The 20,436-nt window shown below is 40.3% G+C and overlaps 1 protein-coding gene across 3 annotated transcripts in view; it reads right to left on the bottom strand.

The window, feature by feature from the left end:
* The window catches only part of DOCK2 (dedicator of cytokinesis 2), a 417,788-nt gene that overhangs the window by 388,401 nt on the left and 8,951 nt on the right, over nt 1-20,436 (bottom strand). For all 3 annotated transcript variants that reach the window (XM_059174270.1, XM_059174267.1, XM_059174268.1), the window contains exon 2: nt 8,067-8,150. In XM_059174270.1, the coding sequence (XP_059030253.1) occupies nt 8,067-8,150 (84 nt within the window). The remainder of the gene's footprint in view (nt 1-8,066; nt 8,151-20,436) is intronic.

The raw sequence follows: 20,436 nt of genomic DNA, 5'->3' as shown, positions 1-20,436 counted from the left end.
ACCTGAATCCACTTGACGGCTAAGGCCATCAGAATCTACCAGAGAAAAGAAAAATAATCAAGGGGCCAATAGTAGCTACCCAAAGCTCATGCTCAACTCTACATCTCCGTGACAAGAGCCCCGTCAGGGTCCCTTGACTCCCTGGTCCAGGGCCATTGCCTGCTTAGACCCTTGAGACTCAGTTACTTATGTACACCTTGTGATGTACACCTTCTGATGATCAGAACTTCAGCTCACTCTTGAGCAAGGGAAGGAATCTATTGACTGTTACTCCACCATATTGGTTTCAAGATTCAAGTTCAACAACCGCTGATAGTTCACCTATTATGTACATGGTACCGGGCTAAGTACTTCAGAATAATCCCCTGTGATCCTCATGAGAAGAGCTTATTACCACCTTCACTTGCAAGGTGATCATAATAACCTCAACTGCATCAGGGCTGCTTTTAGGACTTTTTCTGACATCTCCACCCTTGCTAGGTCATTGAGTTCCATGACTCCCCATTATTAGCTCCTTAATCTTTTCGCCTGTCACCTATATCTGGCTATACTCCAAGACCTGACCGGGCAGATAACAATAGCTGGCATCCCTAGTAAAATCCATGACAATGAACACCATGATCAAAAGCAGGCTGTGTAACATAGTACTTGCTGTATCTCAGGACTTGCCCCCAGGCTGAACACCCTTTTCCAGTTAAATAAAAGAAACACCATCCAGGAGATAAGCACTTCTGTTTTGTTTTGTTTTGTTTTGTTTAATTTTAATTTTAATTTTTTTTATAAACATATAATATATTTTTATCCCCAGGGATACAGGTCTGTGAATCGCCAGGTTTACACACTTCACAGCACTCATCTTAGCACATACCCTCCCCAATGTCCATAACCCCATGCCCCTCTCCCAACCCCCTTTCTGTTTTTAATAGAAAACTCACAAAGTGTATCCTGGAGGAAGATGAGAAAAGGAAATGTTTACCATTCTTCTGGACAATCGTGAAGTACTAATTTCTCAAATCTTCCTCCCTTCCCACATCTCAAATACCTAAATTCTCTAATCAGCAGTTGTGGAGGGTCAGGAGAAAGTTGAGGAGAGATTAAAAATATCCCAGGACATTAGGAAAAAAAATCCATGGTTTATAGGAAGCATAATTTTCAGTCAGGTCACTAAAGCCTCAGTGTTTACATTTATAAAATGAGGGAAATAACATTTACCCCACAGGGTGTTGCAGAAACTGTTTTTTAAACATGATTATGAAGTAAAGGCATAAAACCTTGGACAGGAAGAAAACATACCAATTTAGGATAAATGTTACCTACAGCATAGACAAAAAGATGAGACTAAAATGGAAGAGGGATAAAATGAGGTTTTCAACTGCATCTAAAATTTTTACTTCTCAAAAAAACTGTTATTATTTGTTTATTGAGTGGTCATTGCCTGAATGTATTTTACTTTCCTGCATAATTGAAATATCTAATGATACCAAGATCAAAAAGAAGCTAGTGGTTAAGAGCATGATGTCTGGAATCAAATCCTTGATTTGAGTAGAGATCTATGACTTACTATCTGTGTAATCTTAGACAAGTCATTTTACTTCTCTGAACCTCACTTTTCTTATCTGAAGGTGGGAATAATAATGGTGCTTGTCTCATGAAGCTGAAGTTAGATAAGAAATTCAGAATTTTCCCAGTACCTGGCATATGGTAAGTGTCCAAATTCAGTAAATGCCATTCTCTCTTTTAAAAATCAATAATCAGGGGTGCCTGGCTGTCTCAGTGGGTTAAAGCCTCTGTCTTTGGGTCAGGTCATGATCCCAGTGTCCTGGGATTGAACTCCACATCGGGCTTCCTACTCTGGGAGGCCTTCTTCCTCTCCTACTCCCCCTACTTGTATTCCCTCTCTGCTTGTGTCTCGCTCTGTCAAATAAATAAAAAAAAAATCATCATCATTATCATCAACAACAGCAACCAGAGAAAGTTGGGCATATTTTCTTTTTTTTTTTTTTTTGAGATTTTATCTATTTATTTGACAGAGAGATCACAAGTAGTCAGAGCAGCAGGCAGAGAGAGAGGGAGAAGCAGGCTCCCCGCTGAGCAGAGATCCTGATGTGGGGCTTGATCCCAGGACTTTGAGATCATGACCCGAGCCAAAAGCAGAGGCTTAGCCCACTGAGCCACCTAGGCACCCCAGTTGGGCATATTTACTATTTTATTTTCAGAACCCACAGATTTTGAATACCACTGCTTTTTTCAGTGATTTTTTTTTCAGTCATTTCAACATATTTCCATAACAACAAAGTGAATGATACATACTTCAAATTTAACAAAACGGAGCTTATTGATGATTTGGCCTCATCCTCATTCAGAGGAGAAGAAAACTTCACTTTCACATGACCTATCTCTAAAGCAGACCCAAACAAGGGCCATCTCCCTGCAAAGTGGCATTTTAATAAGACACCCTGTCAAGTGCTCGTAATGATACCCTTTTACCCTGAAAGCAAAGAACTTAGATCACTCTCAATAGAGTTGTTGCCCCAGAAGCTACTGCATGGCTCTGGGTATACCTTACTCAGCAAGCAGTAGACGCAAAACTCTCCTTGCAGAGTTCTTTGCAGCTGAACCAAGAACAAGGTAATGCATTTAAAACTTGGAAAGATCTCCAGATATTTTTAAGTGAGGAAAGCAAGTCTCAGAATGGTATGCACAGTGTGGACCCATTTCTAGGAAGCAACAAAAGCTATGCCTTACCCTAAAAAGCAAAAACTTCTAATGTCAGCATCTTCCCTCGCACCTTCCCTTTGTTTCATTTTACTAGTAAACACAATTCAAAAGCTCCTTGGGAACCTTGGGAACCCACTCACTTCCTGTTAATAATAGACCCCCATGACCCAGACAAGTGTATATATCAGTAGGTGGAATGGAAATTTCCCTGTCATTCTAGAAAGGAAGGAAATAATTGAAAGTGGAGCAGACATTCCCTCTGATGGGCTTATAAAGAAGAGTCTAAACAAGCAGGGCTGCCCCAAAAGACCATTCCTCTACCACAGTCTATGCAATTAGAAGAGAAAGAGAGTCAGGGAGAGACAGAGAGAGACAAACAAAGAGACAAAGAGACAGGAGGTGGTAATTGCTGCCTTAGTAGCACTTGGTGTAGCTTCCCCACCCCCAAGCCAAATCCAAGTATGGGGGTGCAGTCCAAGAGATTTACTCCTAGGGACACCTGGCCTCTCATTCCCCAGCTACACAAATATTCATGTAGGGCACTGACAGATCTTCAGGCTTATTTGATCAGGAAAGACAGAGAATTGGAAAGAAAGTACCCTGAACTCCTTCCCACCCCCAACCTTGTTTAAACTGGAGAAGGAATGGAGGCATTAAACTGGATATAGGAATAAAGTCTTCTTTTGGAAATGTAATTAAATATCAGGAATGATGTCAACCAAGTGGGACTGAAGGAAGTGACTAAAGAAAAATCACATGATTTTTTTTTTGTTTATCCTCCCATTAGGAATTCTGACTGCCCAATAAACATATGTATTTTCCCATATCTAAAATCAGAACATAGAATGTTTATGTAGACTCTGGGGTAAAAGAGGTGACCTGAGAGATATACTACAGACCAAAAAAATAAGCATTAGGATATCTAAGGCTTAGTAACAACAGGTATCCTACTGAACAATTTGAGTTTTCAACACAACAAAATATTATCTTTATAATAAAAAGTTAACCAAAATGAGCTCCAGTGACAGGAAATTCATTCACATCTAAGGTTCCAGGCCAGGTGTTTGTCTTCCTCATTCATCCAGCTGAGTAAATTTAGTATAGGCAAGGAAGGGCTAGCCTCACCCATTCCAGGCAATCAAAGAGCCAGCTTTCAGGTTCTCTGGGCCATACTGTAAAGATATATACCTGCCAATCTCCATGTAGCTTTAAATAATGGGGGGAGGGATGGAATTAGCCAATACAGAGCACTGAAGAGTTAGGCGTGGTGCTAGATAGCTTCTCTATTTTCTCACACTATCCTCATAACAAGCCCAAGAACAGGCAACCTTAACACATTTCACAGGTGAGAAAACTGAAGCCCACCTACCCAGCTAGTGGGTATAAGGACCAGAGAATAACTTTCTGATTCAAAAGTTCACAGTCTTTCCACTCCTTTTTTGGTTTGTTAGTTTGGGGGAGGATTTAAAAACTATCGGTGGTGCCTCAGTTAAGCATCTGCCCTCGGCTCTGGTCATTAAATAATTCTTCTTAGGGGAACTGTCACGCACCGCTAGGGGGAACACAGACTGGTATAGCCACACTCGAGAAGGGAATGGAGGTTCCTCAGAAAGTTAAAAATAGACCTACCCTACGATTCAGCAATTACAATACCCAAGAATACAAAAATACTAATTCAATGGGATACATGCACCCTGATGTTTACAGCAGCAGTATCTACAATAGCCAAATTGTGGAAACAGCATAAGTGTCCAGCAACAATTGAATGGACAAAGAAGATCAGCCATAGAAAGAATGAAATCATACCATTTGCAAAGACATGAATGGAACTAGAGAGCATGATGTTAAGTGAAATAAGTCAGTGAGAGAAAGACAAATACCATATGATTTCACTCGTGTGTGGAATTTAAGAAACAAAACCAATGAGCAAAAGGAAACAAGAGAGAGACAGATACAAACCAAGAAACAGACTCTGAACTATGGAGAAAAACTGATGGTTACCAGAGAGGAGGTGGATGAAGGGATGGGTGAAATAGGTGATGGGGATTAAGGAATGTACTTTTTGTGATGAGCACAGGGTGTTTTATGGAAATGTTGAATCACTATATTGTATACCTGAAACTAATACTGTGTGTATGTTAACTATAATTTAAATAAAAACTTCAAAATAAGATAAATACATGTTTCTTCTTTATAAAGATTTCCTAAAAACTCCTTTAAAATAAAAATAACTATGAAAAGCATTTAAAAATTGAAATGATTATGATTTTAATTATAGTATCTTATTTCTAATTGATATTGACAAACTCTGTTATAATAGTATCATAAAGTTAATCTATTCCTTCCTATTCTTCACTTCTTGATTTTACATGTTTTTTTAATATTATTCACTTTCCTATCAATAACATTTTTTTGGTACTCATAAACATTGTGACTTTTAAAATTTTATTTTACTTTATTTCTTTTCAGTGTTCCAAAATCCATTGTTTATGTGACTTTTAGTATCAATCTTTATAAATTGATTCATTTAGACTCGATGCTCACCACTATTTTCTTTTATCACAGCTTTTTAATTCCTGTATTTTTAAATTTTGATTCACATCTCAGGTGGCTGGATTTCATTTTTCAAGTAGGTTTCTGCAAAAGGGTTTCATGGGCACACCCAAGTTCTTTACATTACATCATCCTGACTCATTTTTGACCAACACTGTGGTTTTCACTTTTTTATATTTGGTGGTAGCAGGTTTTCAATCAGGATCATAGGCAGAACTCCCCTTCTGCAAAACAGACAATACCAGGCATGGTTTCAGAGCCTGTAGCCATCAAGGCCCTCAGGGAAAACTTAGGGTCCATAAATTACAGTTAAAACTCCATATACATATGGGGGTGGGCATGGTAACTCCTGCTGTTTTGCATACAAATGCTTCAGATAAATAGACTCATGTTAACAGACTTCTGAACATTGAATATGTATTTTCAAAGTATTCGTGAATTGGCACTCACTCACTAAATTAGTATGCCCAGCTCTTTCTAGAAAGGCATTGTGGCCACTTATTACAAGGATACATTAAAATAAAACTAATAAAATAGAATCAAAAATGGAAAACCAGAGCCAAAGAAGTTAGTAACAAGGACATTAACCCCGAAGACAAATGAAAGTGGCTCAAGTCAATAAGTGTGGTTTGAAGGTCAGACCTTTCTGAAGGTCAGACAGCATGCCAGGTGAAAATAACAGAAGGCTCTGATTAGGCAACCTGTGTGGTCAGTTAACTGCCCAGAAACTCTTTCTCCAGGAAAATCTCATGAAAAGAAGAGGACTTGTCTGAATCTCAAAATGTGGAACATAACAAATCATCACCGACAGTAGGCACAATCTTGGTAGGCACAGGGTGGAAGAAAGGGCGCGGCTGGCATACATAAGGAGAGATACAGAGCTATGCTCCCTGTGTGATCCTCAGGGAGTCATTTCCCTTCCCTGAGTCTTGATTCCTCCCTTGCAGACATGAAGCCTCATGTTTCTAAGGATTAGCATTCGGTAGCACAGGAGACACCAAGGAGATCGGTCATGCTGATATTTTCACTCTTTGCCCTTGTTAGATACTTACAGTTTGCTTATTTGCCACTGGGTAGAACAGGATTTATGAAAGATGGGCTGCACTGAGGCAAGGGGGCTGGGTGTTTGGAATCATATTCCTTCCTTCCTGCCCCAGCCACATTCACTCTGTGTCTAAAAGATTTGCATAGGGCCAGACTGGAATTTTTAGAGGCCTGGACATTAAAAAGTGCATTGTTTTACCTCAGATACAACCCAGAATAACAATAATACTAAAGGATAAGATAAATGAAAGGGAAGTGAACAATGTTCTCCTTTCTACCATGATGACTCCTTGAAAGCTGTTTTGAGATATCAGATATCAAATACATTCCCCCTCACAAAGGCTCTAATGCTTGTTTGTTTTTTGGTTTGCATGCATGTGTGTGTGTGTGTGTGTGTCTGCTTGTAGACGTGTGTTTGTATGTGTGTATATATGTGCACATGTTTCTGTGTGTTTATGTTTGCATGTGTGTGCACATCTGCTTGTGTATGCGTGTGTGTATGTATGCATGTGAGAACATGTTTGTGTGTGTGTATGCATGTATGTGTGTGCCAATCTCCAGAATTGCCTTGGAAGTTACACATGGTTGGTCTGACACTGGGGATAAGACCTGTCCTGTGGGTTGCCTTGAGGAGTGACCAGACTAACATGCTATAAGGAAGTTAGCATAGTGCCCCAGTATGTAGTAAGAATCCAAACACAGCGAGTTCTGTAGGCAACCTCCTTTCCTCTGGCTGGCTATTTCCCCTGGAGGGGGCCTCCTTCATAGCAGCAGGCCTGCTTCCTGTCCACCCCTCTCTCCTGTCTCAGCATAAGAACTCTCTAATCTGAGAGATTAGCTGAGAGGGAGGGGTGGAACTGGGGCTCAGGCCACTCACTTCTTTCACTTCTTTCTTGCTTCTTGCCCTGCCCAGCTACAGGAAGGATATATGCTCTCCACACGGCAGGGTAGAGGTAGGCCCAGGGAGGGGGAGAATGGTGGATGCCCTGCTCTGTCAGTGAGAACTGGAAGAGTCTGCCTGATTGTGGCCAAAACACTGGCAAGTTCACTTGGCTCGTACACCCAAGCCATGCTCCCAATATCAATTTTATCAGTGACATAGGTGATATACTGATTTATAATTCCCTGACTTAGGGATCCAAGGCCATTAGCTTTTGTGCAAATTTTTAAAAGCTCCCCTATCACCACCATCACCATTGAACACAGTCCAATACACATTTGGCTTCAAAAGAAGATAAGATGGCATTTCTGTGGGAAGAAAGAGATGCCCGCTTTGCCCAAGACCGGGATCCCAGCTTGATATAGGGAATGAGCACTGCTCCCAGGACAAGGTGCAGTGCCACACCACTCAGCTGTACATAGCAAACCTTTTGGAATCAAAGATATAATTTACTGAACTCTTCAAAATCCTAATCCCAATAGTGCAGATATCCCTTTAGAATATTATTAGTATTTATACTAAGAAAAAAGGTGGATGTCACAGGCCAAATAGTCCCATGGCTGTGGTAAATGGATAGCACAACAAACATGAAACCTCTCAAGTCAGACCTTTGCTACTAAGCATAAATTCCTAAAATAACAAAACATTATTTTCAGTAAATTCTAATTGCTATTATCAAAATGCATTAACAGACCACACAAATTCCCAGGTTCCAAGAGAGGGCTGGAGGTACTAAGTATGCACTGCAGATGTCCCAACACCATCAGCCAGGGGGTCTGGCATCCATAGGTCACTTGAACCAGTGACTCACCTCCACAGGTCTCCTGTATTCGCACCACGTCACCAATCTGCAGGGAGAGCTGGGGAGCTCCACTGCCCTGGAAGTTGTATATTGCTGTGAAAGAGAAGAGAGGGGCAGCATGGTGAGACCTCTGGATACTGAAAATCACTGAATTTACCTCATACCCATGCAGCCTACATAGGTTAATAAGACCAATAATGAAACCCACTGCCTACCATAGGATTCAATGCAGGCCTAGCTTGGCTGCTAAAGGCCCCCACTCACTAACCGAATCTGACTCCTCCCAGCACAGGTCCTGCACTCCAGTCTGCATTACAAGGAGGCTATTGATATCATCGGCCATAGTTTGACCTCTCCCAGCGCACCAGGCATGTGCTCTACACATCTTCTCCTTCCATTCTAACAGCAACCTTATGAGGTATAAACTGTGAACCCATTTTACAGATGGAAAACAGAGGTGCTAAAAAGTTAAACAATTTGGTCAAAGTCTTCAGGTCAGGAAGTGACAGGAAAATCAGTATTTAACTTCCATATTCTCAACCACTATGATGAGCTACTTGCTGCTCCACAGTTACTCCCTCCTTGTGAGAACACCCTAACATTCAAGGGTGTGCCTTGTCTTCCCATTTCTATTATCAGTCCCCGGGGAACAGTAGTTGGCTATAAACATTCAGAGTTCCCCTGTTCTGTCAGAAGCTCTGCTAACCCCTGAGAACACAAGATCATGCCATATCATTGCAGTGCACAGGCCCTGTTCAGTGTCACTTGCTGGGTGGGGACCAGGTCACATTCTTCATCCAGATTAGGGATGTGGCCTGCTTTCCAAAGGTTAAATGGAACCATCAGCTTGGGAGATTTTCAAGAACAGAATAGGGCACAATGCACATGGTTTTATTTAAGGAAAGACTTTCAGGAGTTTTACTTGAGGAAAGACTCTTAATGAGGAGGACAGTATGATCCTAGAATGTTGTCATCACACATTCATGTAGCAGACATTCAGTAAGTGGGTGTGATGTGTCAGGCACATGCTAAGCACTGATCTTGTTCTTTTGGTGAACACAGAAATAAATATAAGTTTATAAAATATGAGACATGTGAAAGAGGGAACAACAGGGCCTAGTAGAGTGTTATAAGACACACCAACTTTTGTTGGGGTACTTAGTAAAGGCCTCCCTGAGCTGATACATGAAATATTTGAGCAGGTCAGCTATGGAGACAACAAGGGAGGGGCATTTCAATAAGAGGGAACAGTAGGTACAAAGGCCCACAGAAAGGAAGACACTTGAGATATGCAGAGACCATCAATAGAAACTGCTGTGGATGGAGCATGATAACAGAGAAGAGGATGACAAAAGATGAGGCTGAAGGACCAGGTCATATACAGTCTTGTGATGGATTTGGGATTTATTCCAAGAGAATGGGAATCTGGATGGATGTTATTTATTTATTTGGGCATAGCTTTATTGAGATATAATGTGCCCATTTAAAGTGTATAATTCAATGATTTATTCACAGAGTTGTGAAAACATCACCATGGTTAATTTCAAAGCAATCTCATCACCTCAGAAATCTCCCCCAAACCCAAGTGGCCACTAATCTACATTCTACCTCTCCAGGTATACTTATTCTGGGCATTTCATACAAATAGAATCATATCATATATGGTCTTTCACTTAGCACAATGTTTTCAAAATTCATCCATGTGGTAGGTATATGAACTCAATTCACTCCCTCTCCCATTGGTCCTCAGTTGCTTCATATGTCAACAAAACAAAATGCATTCAAAAATTTTTCTTTGGGTGACTTCAGCAGAAATGGCAGAGTAAGGAACTCCAAGTGCCTGTCTTTCTAAAGAAGCAAAGAAAAATCTGACAAAAGCTCCCAGAATCAACTTTATCAGAACTCTGGAAGATAGCCAACAGTTTATAGGAATCAAGCAAATGTTTACTCAAGAAAAAGACAATTGAAACCTGGTAAAGCTGGGATTTTCACGTATTCTTGTCCCATTCTCTATTCCCCATCTCAGTGTCAGTTTTGAAAATGGTATTCCAAGTCCTTTGTGAGGGTTGCTAGAACCAGAGGGAGCAGAGACGACCTTGTTCCAGGAAACTGTAACTGTTTGTTTTGATCTGTCTGTAGGGCTCCCTAAAGGACTACATCTATGAGCTTGCCCTTTATTATTATTTATTATTTATGCTTTGGAGGACCAAGGGAAGAAGAAATGAATTGAGTAGATGGTGAGACTACCAGGAAGACCTCAGGATTCCTCTCATTTAGTTCAACCCTCCTTCCGCCATGTTTGGTCACATAATTCATCAGCAGAAAGTCTCTATTTGTTTTGGAGACCACTGGGATTAGAGACAGAGAGCAACAGCATTTTCCTGGGCCTTTCCACATGTACTCTGCCTCCTTCCATCCAATCTCCACATAGCAGCGAGAGCAATAGTCAGTGCAATGAGATCATAAACTCCTCTGTTTAACTAATACCTTTCAACCTTCCATCTGCTGCCATACATATAAACAAAAGATGGTCTAACCATACAATGGAGTATTCTTTAGTCAAAAAAAGGAACAAAGTACTGACAGTTGTTACAATATGGATAAGTCTTGCATGTATAACACCCCCATATACCAAGGGATCTAGAATGCTATGCACAGATCTGGACACATGCTAAGAATGGATGGGTCACCAACTGTGGAAAGAACCAAGATGCTCTTCAATGGATGAATGGATAAGGAAGATGTGGTCCATATATACTATGGCATATTATGCCTCCATCAGAAAGGATGAGTACCCAACTTTTGTATCAACATGGATGTGACTGGAAGAGATTATGCTGAGTGAAATAAGTCAATTATCATATGGCTTTGCTTATTTGTGGAGCATAAGGAATAACATGGAGGATATGGGGAGATGGAGAGGAGAAGGGAGTTGGGGGAAATTGGAGGGGGAGATGAACCATGAGAGACTGCGGACTCTGAAAAACAATCTGACGGTTTTGGAGGGGCGGAGGGTAAGAAGGTTGGGTGAGCCTGGTGGTGGATATTATGGAGGGCATGAATTGCATGGAGCACTGGGTATGGTGCATAAACAATGAATTCTGGAACACTGAAAAAAATTTAAAAAAAAAAAGAAATCCTACATGTAGGTTTAAATATTTATATAATTTGTACTTTATTGAGAATAAAATATGTTTGTATTTTAATGCTAGAATATATGCAAAGATAAAATTAAGAATAGACTTCCTTCAATTAAATATTTTAGTTTTTAATTAGTTTAAAAAAAAAAAGAAAATGAAGAAAAGAAAGAATCGATGGAAGAAGGTCCTAAACTGTCAACTCTGATTGGCCTTCAAGCTTCATGCTGGTAAGTAATGCCAGCTAAGGCAGAGTTGCAAGTTATCTGGCTATATGTTAAAGTTATGACCCTACCCACACATAGAGCCCAGATACAAACACCAGATTTTTTTTTCTTTAAACTCCAAGCATTTGGAGGTTTAAGTGACCAGTCTTCACAAAAATGCTTTAGAAAAGTCACTAAACAGACAAACTACTACAGCCTATTTTAAGCAGCTACAGCCAGCTCTGGCAAGAAGGAAAATCTGACATCTGAGTTAGAACATTATAATATTCAAGATAACTAGTTTTCAACACAAAAATTATGAGGTTTATTAAAAAAATAAAGAAAAAAACAAGAAAGGATTGTCCATGTATAAGAGAACAAAAAGAAAATAATAGAGATCCCACACAGAAGGATAGACATTAGATTTATGAGGCAAACACTTTAAATCAATTGTCTTAAATATGCTGAACTAGCTAAAGGAAACTATAGGCAAAGAACTAAACAAAACCAAAATATTGATGTTTCATAATACAGAGATTATCATTAAATAGATAGAAATGACAAACTAATAAAACAGAAATTCTGAAGTTAGAAAGTACAATAACAAATGTGAAAAAATGCATTAGAGAGACTCAATAACAGACTTGAACAGACAGAATAAAGAATCAATAACCTTGAAAGTAGGTCAGTTGAGATCAACCAGCCTACAAAACAAAAAGAAAAAAGAATAAAGAAAAATGAACAGGACCTAAGTGACCTGTGGGGTTATCAAGTATACCAGCTTCACATAAGGGGAGTTCCATAATTAGAGGAAAGAGAAGTAAAGGTACAGAAAGAGTATTTGAAAAAATAATGTTCAGAAAATACCATTTGATGGAAGATATGAATTTACAAGCCCAAAAAGCTCAGTGAGATCCAAACAAAATAAACACAAAGATATCCACACTGAGACATAATTACCAAACTGTCAAAAACCAAAGACAAAGAGAGAATCTTAAAAACAGCAAGAGAGAAGCAACTCATCATGTGCAAAGACTCCTCAATAAAATTAATAAATTATTTCTCTTCAGAAACTACAGAGGCAACAAATTGAGAATTTTAGAGGGGAGCAGGGTGGGGCGATGAGTTAGGCAGTGATGGGTATTAAGGAGGGCATGTATTGCATGGAGCACTGGGTGTTATACACAAACAATGAATCATGGAACACTACATCAAAAATGAATGATGTAATACATGCCCTCCTTAATACCCACCACTGGCTATTAAGCAGGACATGTATTACATGGAGCACTGGGTGTGGTGCATAAACAATGAATTTTGGATCACTGAAAAAAAAATTAAATTAAAAAAAATGCTCCAAGAATAGACTTTAAAAAAAAGAAAAACTAATGATCTACTCTATGGTGAATAACATACCACACACACACAAAGGAAATCACGGAGGCTAGAAGGCCATGCTAAAAGTGCTAAAGGGAAAAAATAAAAACAAAAAACCTCAACCTAGCATTCTATTTCTCACAAAATATCTTTCTAAAATGAAGAAGAAGTTAAGAGATAAACAGAAACAGAGGTCCATTGCTAACAGATAATTGGAAAGACAAATGCATAAAACAATAATTATAAATCAAAATAATGGGTATATCATGTATAAAAATGTAATGTGTGACAATAACAATAAAAGAGGAGAAATAGATTTGTACAGAAGCAGAGATTTTGTATACTAGTGAAGCTAAGTTAGTATTAACTCAAAATATATTGTTATTATTGTAAGATGTTAATTGTGAACCCCAGATTAATCCCTAAGAAAATAACCAAAAAAAATTTTTTTTTTCTTGAGAGAAAATAAAAGGAATCAAATCAGCAAACTAGGAAAAAAATCAATTAAACATAAAAAAGGACATAATGAAGAATTGAAGAACAGAAAAACATTAAGATATACAGAAAACAAATAGCAAAATGTTAGCAGTAAATCCTTCTTTATGAGTATTTACATTAAATGTAAATGAATTAAACCATCCTGACAAAAGGCAGAGATTGACAGAAAGAATTATAAAACATCATTAGCACTACCAACAAAACCCACCATGATCCAAAAATATGTTATCTACAATAAACTCACTTTAGATCCAAAGACACAAGTTCAAATGTTCCATGCACATGGTAACAAAAAGAACACTATAGTGTATTAATATTAGACAAAACAGACTTTAAGTCAAAAGTTGTACAAGAGACAAAAAAGAACATTATATATTGGCAAAAAGGTCAGCACACCAAGAACATATAGCAATTATGAACATATGTTCCCAATAACACAACACCAAAATGTATGAAGCAAACATTGACACAATTTAAGGAGAACTAGGCACTTCTACAATAATAATCAGAGACTTCAATATCCCACTATCAATAATGGATAGAACAAGAAGGAATAAAATCAGTAAGACAATAGAGGTCCCAGGGGCACCGGGGTGTCTCAGTTGGTTGAGTGGCTGCCTTTCGCTCAAGTCATGATCCCAGGGTCCTGGGATCGAGCCCCACATCGGGCTCCCTGCTCTCCTTCTACCTGCCAGTCTGTCTACTTGTACTCTCTATCTCTCTGTCAAATAAATAAATAAATAAATAAATAATCTTTTTAGCATATCAGCGAAGGGGGGCCTTCAAGAAGAAATGAGATCAAAACTGTTCTCAAATACAAACAAGAGGTACTTATAATGTTGCTTCATTGTGTCCCAGAGAAGCATATTCTCAGTTGCCCTTTCATGTTCTTTACAACTACTACATGAGGTAGCTACTACCCTGATTTTACAGATGAGCAAAATAAAGTTCAGAGGGTTTGAGTGGCTCACCCAAAATCTCCCCTTACCCTTTTGGTGGTAAGTCACAGAGCCAGGACTCAAACCTAGCCCTATGCCTTACACATTCTCTATACCATTGCCCCTCTCACCCTCCCCAAAACCTAGATGGCAGGTACTCAGGTGTTCACCAGAGCCTGCTTCATTTTTCCATCTTGCCACATTCTCTAAGAGAAAAGGAGGAAGCTTACGGGCTATTTAGTCCAAACATCTATACAAATCAGCCCTTTCACCAAGAGAATAGCTAGTCTTTATAGGTATTCATAGTAATGCAAAGTCTCCATCCTGAAAGTTGATAAATCTTGAGGGCCAAGAGAGATGTGGCTCCTGAGCCCAGTTCTACTCTTTGTTGGCTCTGGCCTCAAACCCAGGGCCATAGCATGTGATATACAGGCTCTGCCTTGTACCAGGCCATGCAGGCAAGAAAGCATTGGAGGCTAGTACCCAACCTGTGACCTACTTGCAAGACCTGCACCTTCTCTGGGTAGGGGAGGGATGTTTTCTTGTACTCCAGACAAAATCACAGTAAGGGTCAGTGGAAACCTTCCTGAGCAGTAACTTCATCTCCCTGAGCCTCATTTTCCTTAACTGTAGAATGGAGGAGATGATAGTCCCTAATTTGTAGGGTCCTTCGGAAGCTCAGCTGAGGTTAAGACACAAAGGGCTTGACTGATATCTGGCCATAGTAAGTCTTCAATAAATGGTAGTTATTTTTCTCTTTATCAGCATTATAAAAACTCCTAAGGCAAGTTGCTCAGAAGGACTCCTTCAGAGTGCTTCTTTGGGTTACCTTTAAACCTACCTCCCTGCAGTTGGCAACAAATGACACTGTTGGTTGACACTGAATAAAATTCATCCTTTGTTCAAAAGCAAACCTTGAGAAGGCCCTCAGGGGAATCAAGAATCTCTTTTCCTGAACCAACAGAGAACGTTTCTTCATTCCCTCTGCACTTGGCCCAATTTCAAACCCAACCCCCACACAGGCTGCTGACATTTGGACACATTCCAGCTTGCTTGTGCCCTGACTTAGACTCTCCACTCCCTCCTCCCTCCAGCCCCAGCAGTCTGGCTAAGAACATGCCTGTCACAAGGCTGGGCAGGGCCAAGGAGGCAGCTGAGGTTTCTAACAGAAGAAAACCATCGATAATATGAGTTGGCCTCCGAAGCACTAGCAAACTAGGTCTGTCCATCCACTTATTTGTTAAGGTGGGGAAAGACTGTGACTTGTTCCTTGTCTCCTCCCCATCTTTCCTTAGAAATCTCTTCCTTGTTCCACCCAGCTCTTTCGGGGAAGAAAGTTCCAATCAGTCAACTTAAGAAGGTGTCTTAGGCAGATCTTGAAACCTGGTATTCAACATGAAGGTCTATATTAATTCCAAAGATTCACACATTCTGAAAATGAAAGTAACTGATGTCACTGTTTAATTCATAAATGTATTTCTGCCTTTGCATAAGGGCCTCTGTTCTTAAGGCTCCATTTGGGGAAAAGCAGACATTACTGACAAAGGAAGTGGCTTTGCATACCAGTACCCAATTCTGTTACGTTTTCTAAATGACTAGTAGGAAACTTTGAGCCAGCATGCCACTGTTTGCTAAAGTTCGATTACTTATTTATGATCCTCATTTGAGTTATTTCTGACCAGTGTAAAACAGATCACCTTCTTCCCTACTCCCTGTAGGCTTAACCACTGTCAACTTCTAAATGAGGGATGAAAGGGGCAGAAAAACATAAGAAGATATAGGATAAAAAATAAGAAAAAAAAATCACTGAAATCATATCCTGCTCTACCCTGCTCATGCTGGCCCAAGGAAGACAGACAGGTGACTGATGGCAGGATTCCAAAAAACAACCATTCTAGCTTCCCTTTTCATATCAGGTCTCCAGAAACTGGAGAATATCGACACATCCTCGTGAAGGATTTGACCTCTCCCTCTATTAAAATACTATACTCAGGAACGAAGGCAGCAATTGGTTACCTATAAGTCCACTCAGACCAAAATATTTATAGCTGAAAACCAAAGGGATGTTTAAAGTGCTAGGGCCATCTGAGCTCATTAAACCCAATGAGGACACTCATGTTGGAAATCTGGGTTGGCAAGCCAGTGGAAGCAGCTACTTTGAGACAGGGGAAACTTCCAACAAACCTAGAAATAGAATCCACTGATTAGCCACTAATTCTATGTAAACATATTGCCATATACTGCTCATCAGGAACCCAAATTGAGAGAAATAAGAAAAAAGTAAACACACTGTTATAGCACACAATTCACAGAAGAAATTACTGTGGGGTCTCCGTAGCTTGTGCTATGTTAGAAGAGAAGTACAATGTTTCACTTGAACTTATGAAAAAACTGAGACAGGAGGAGGGTAATCTTATCCACCTCATAACTTAGTTACATAGGTCAATCGATAGGTCGATCCAGAAGTCTACCTTCTAAGTACTGTACACACTGCTTGCTACTCCCCCCAAAATGGTAAACACTTTTTGGGTATATATTATGTACCAGGCATATATGATTTCAAGAGACATTCGTTTGCACATCTACTGTGTGCTAGTTACTATTCTGGATACTGGAGTGGCAGTGACAGATAAGACAGATAAAATCCCTAGCATTCTATGAGTATCACCTCCTTTCATCTTCACAGTACTCCTCCAAGATAATACCCTCATGTAACATATGAGAAACTCAAAGAGAGATTAAGAAACTTGCCCAAGACCACATGGCTAGAAAGTGGTAAAAAGTGGATTCAAGCCCAGATCAGAGTCCAAAGTCCCTGCTTCCCTTACCAGCTCATTTCTGGTGTTATAATTTACTGTGTGTTTGTGTGTATGTATGTATGTATATATGTAGGTATGTGTGTATTGAGTATATACTCAGTATACATATATATGCATATATATGTGTGTGTATATATATATATACACACACGTATGTATATATATACACACACACACATAATATATATGGTATGTACACATATACAATACCTGTTCATTTTCTTTTCTAGTGTTTGTAGTTTCTTTTCTAGTGTCAGTGAGGGTGAAGACAGTTTGCCTTGTTGACCACTGAATTTCCAGGGCTGAGAACAGCACCAGGCCCACAGTGGAAGTTCAATCAATATTTACTGAGCTTTAATAAATACTTGTACTGGAGGAATGTGAAGATGAAGGATAAAATATGCCCCTTCTTCTGGCTAAATGCTTTCTTGAATTTCTTGAGATTACTTCAGGAGATGTTGACACAGATGGGCTGTCCATTTTGATGGTAGCCATCAGGTGCCCTGTGATATTTAGGATGGATTCATACCTCATCTGGGGCCCTGCTCTTTGCTGACATGTTTGAAAACAAAAGCTTCAGCAAATAGCAAGTGTTAATAGAGTTTGGACAAGTTGATGCATCTGAGAAACAAAAATAATGGAGAAAAAGAATGCAATTGCCTGAAGCTCACTTCTCTAGTCCCTGAACTGGGCTTTGGAGGGTCTCTCCTCTAGGCGGGGAACTAAACTAGCTTTCAATTTGAGTGAAAGGCACTCACTGAAAATGCATAGTTTACCTGAACTCTGTGGGCAAGGTGTTGACAGGCTTAGCATCAAGGCGACATCCTGATGTTGCATCAGGGAGAACAACAGTGATGACCCAGCAGAAGCTTCCAGCAGTAAGGCCGGAGCTCACATCCACTGCAAGTCAGTAGTGAATAAGGTGGGAGAATCACAACAGAGGTAACTAAGGAAGAGATGCTCCTCCACAGACCAGGAGAAGACAGAGGAATTACAACCTCTACTGAGCCCTTTCTATGCACCAGACACTATTCCAAGGGCTTTATCCACCTACGTCATCCTCACCATAATTCTTGGGTACAATTACTGTCACCTCTGTTTTACAGATGAGGAAATTGAGGTAGTGTAAGATTCAGTGAATAGTCCAGGGTGACTTAGCTAGGAAGGAGCCAAACTACATGCAACTATACTGAGTTTTTAGTGAATAAAAGTGACATGTCAGCCAATAAGAGAAAGTTGGAATTGCCATGAGTTCCCTAAAACAGTGATTCTCAACTAAGGACAGTTTTGCCCCCAATAAATATTTACCAATGTCTGGAGACATTTTCAGTTGTCACAATCTGGAGGGGGTGTGGGGGGCGGGTGGGGGTGGAAAGTGAAGGAGCTCCTGGCATCTTGCCAGTAGAGGTCAGTGATGCAGCTAAACATCCTACAATGCACAGAACAGCCCCATCACAAAGTATATGGCCCCAAATGTCAACAGTGTCAAAGTTGATAACTACTGCTCTAAAATATCATGGTGGCATTCACTCTTTCCTTTTCAGTGCTTCTATAAGCGCACACATATGAGCTCACACACGTGTTCCCTTATGTTCATGCATTCACATGCCAGAGTTGGAAGAGTGGTTTTATGATGAAATCAAGGGCTGATTTCTTTAGCCCCTCACCTCCATTACAGGGAGTATCTGGCACTCTGCTGGATCCTGCATGTTAGAAAAGTGAGGTGAGAAGGGGTACCTCCTGCTGTCCTGGAGCTTTTGTGAAATCTAGCTGAACCCACAAGAAACAAGAAACATCTTAAAAATAAAGGGCTCAGGGGCGCCTGGGTGGCTCAGTGGGTTAAGCCTCTGCCTTCGGCTCACGTCATGATCTCAGGGTCCTGGGATGGAGCCCCGCATCAGGCTCTCTGCTCAGCAGGGGGCCTGCTTCCCTTCCTCTCTCTCTGCCTGTCTCTCTGTCTACTTGTGATCTCTCTCAGTCAAATAAATAAATAAAACCTTTTTAAAAAGATCAGCAATTATAATTGGGGTATCAGCAATTATAATTTGAAAAAATAAAAATAAAAATAAAGGGCTCAGCTGTGGGCCATAGCAGCTGTGGACTCTCTGAGGAGAGTGATCAAGAGGGGCTCCATAAAGGAAGTGAAACTGGAAAGAGTCAGGGTACAAGGGGATGAAATGGAGTGAGAGCCCCTGAAAAAGTGGGTGGAGAAAAAAGTGGTAAGGGCAGGGAGGAGGAAGGGGAAATTAGCTTGATGTAGACACAGTCCCAGTAAGGGACAATTGGACCATGTGAATAGAGTCCCAGTGTAAAAACTGTGGAGTTGGGACTGTGGCCAGTTACAGGGGTCCAGATGTTTGAGGAAAGATTCAAAAACATCCCAGTTATTTCTGTGTTCTCATAGGACCCAGCCTCCTCACAGGAAAAGGTTATGGTTGAAGACATGAAATCAAGATAGGGCAACTCAGTCCATCTGAATCTTATGAGGCCACCAGAAAGTGGAAAACCTCCAACCCCATCACCTTCCTATCCCCATCCTCCACCAATTCATTCATCTACCCACTTATCCAGCCCACTCAACCATCCACCCTCCCTTCCATCCATCCACCCACCCACACATCCATCCATCCAATCAACAATTACTAATTGAGCACCTGCTGCATGCTGGAGAAGAACAAGAGACATTGTCTTGCCATAATGGAGTTTACATTATATGGAAGACCCAAATAATTCAAACATGAGTCTGCCATGAAATATGACAAGGGTGATGGCAGAACTGTGGTAACATGAAACAAAAGGTGTACCCATGCCCAACCTATGAAATGGGGACATTAGTACTAATAATGGTGTTGTTTGAGGCTTCATGCAAAAAGAAGAAAGAGAGATTAGTACTTGCTTGTAAGCTTCCTGAGTGGAAAGACTATGTGTATGTAAGGACCAGCTCAGGACTATCACTTAGCACAGGCTTACTGAATTTAATTGGTATGAACAGATATTAAAAATAGTTTTCTTGGGACACCTGGGTGGCTCAGTGGATTAAGTCTCTGCCTTCGGCTCAGGTCATGATTTCAGGGTCCTGGGATTGAGCCCCGCATCGGGCTCTCTTCTCAGCAGGGAGCCTGCTTCCCTTTCTCTCTCTCTGCCTCCCTCTCTGCCTACTTGTGATCTCTGTCAAATAAATAAATCAAAAATATTTTTTTAAATAGTTTTCTTGGAGAGTCTGATGGCTCAGTTGGTTGAGTCCACCTCTTGATTTCAGCTCAGGTCGTAATTTCGGGGTCGTGAGGTTGAGCCCCACATTGGACTCCGCACTCAGTAAAGAGTCTGCTAAGATTCTTGCCGTCTCCCCCTGTCCCTCCCCTACTTATGCACATACACTCTCTCTCTCTCAAATAAATAACTAA

Source organism: Mustela lutreola, chromosome 5, assembly GCF_030435805.1.
Source record: "Mustela lutreola isolate mMusLut2 chromosome 5, mMusLut2.pri, whole genome shotgun sequence".
Taxonomy (NCBI): domain Eukaryota; kingdom Metazoa; phylum Chordata; class Mammalia; order Carnivora; family Mustelidae; genus Mustela; species Mustela lutreola.
The sequence above is the reverse complement of the archived record's forward strand: the minus strand, read 5'-3'. Positions and strand labels throughout refer to the sequence as shown.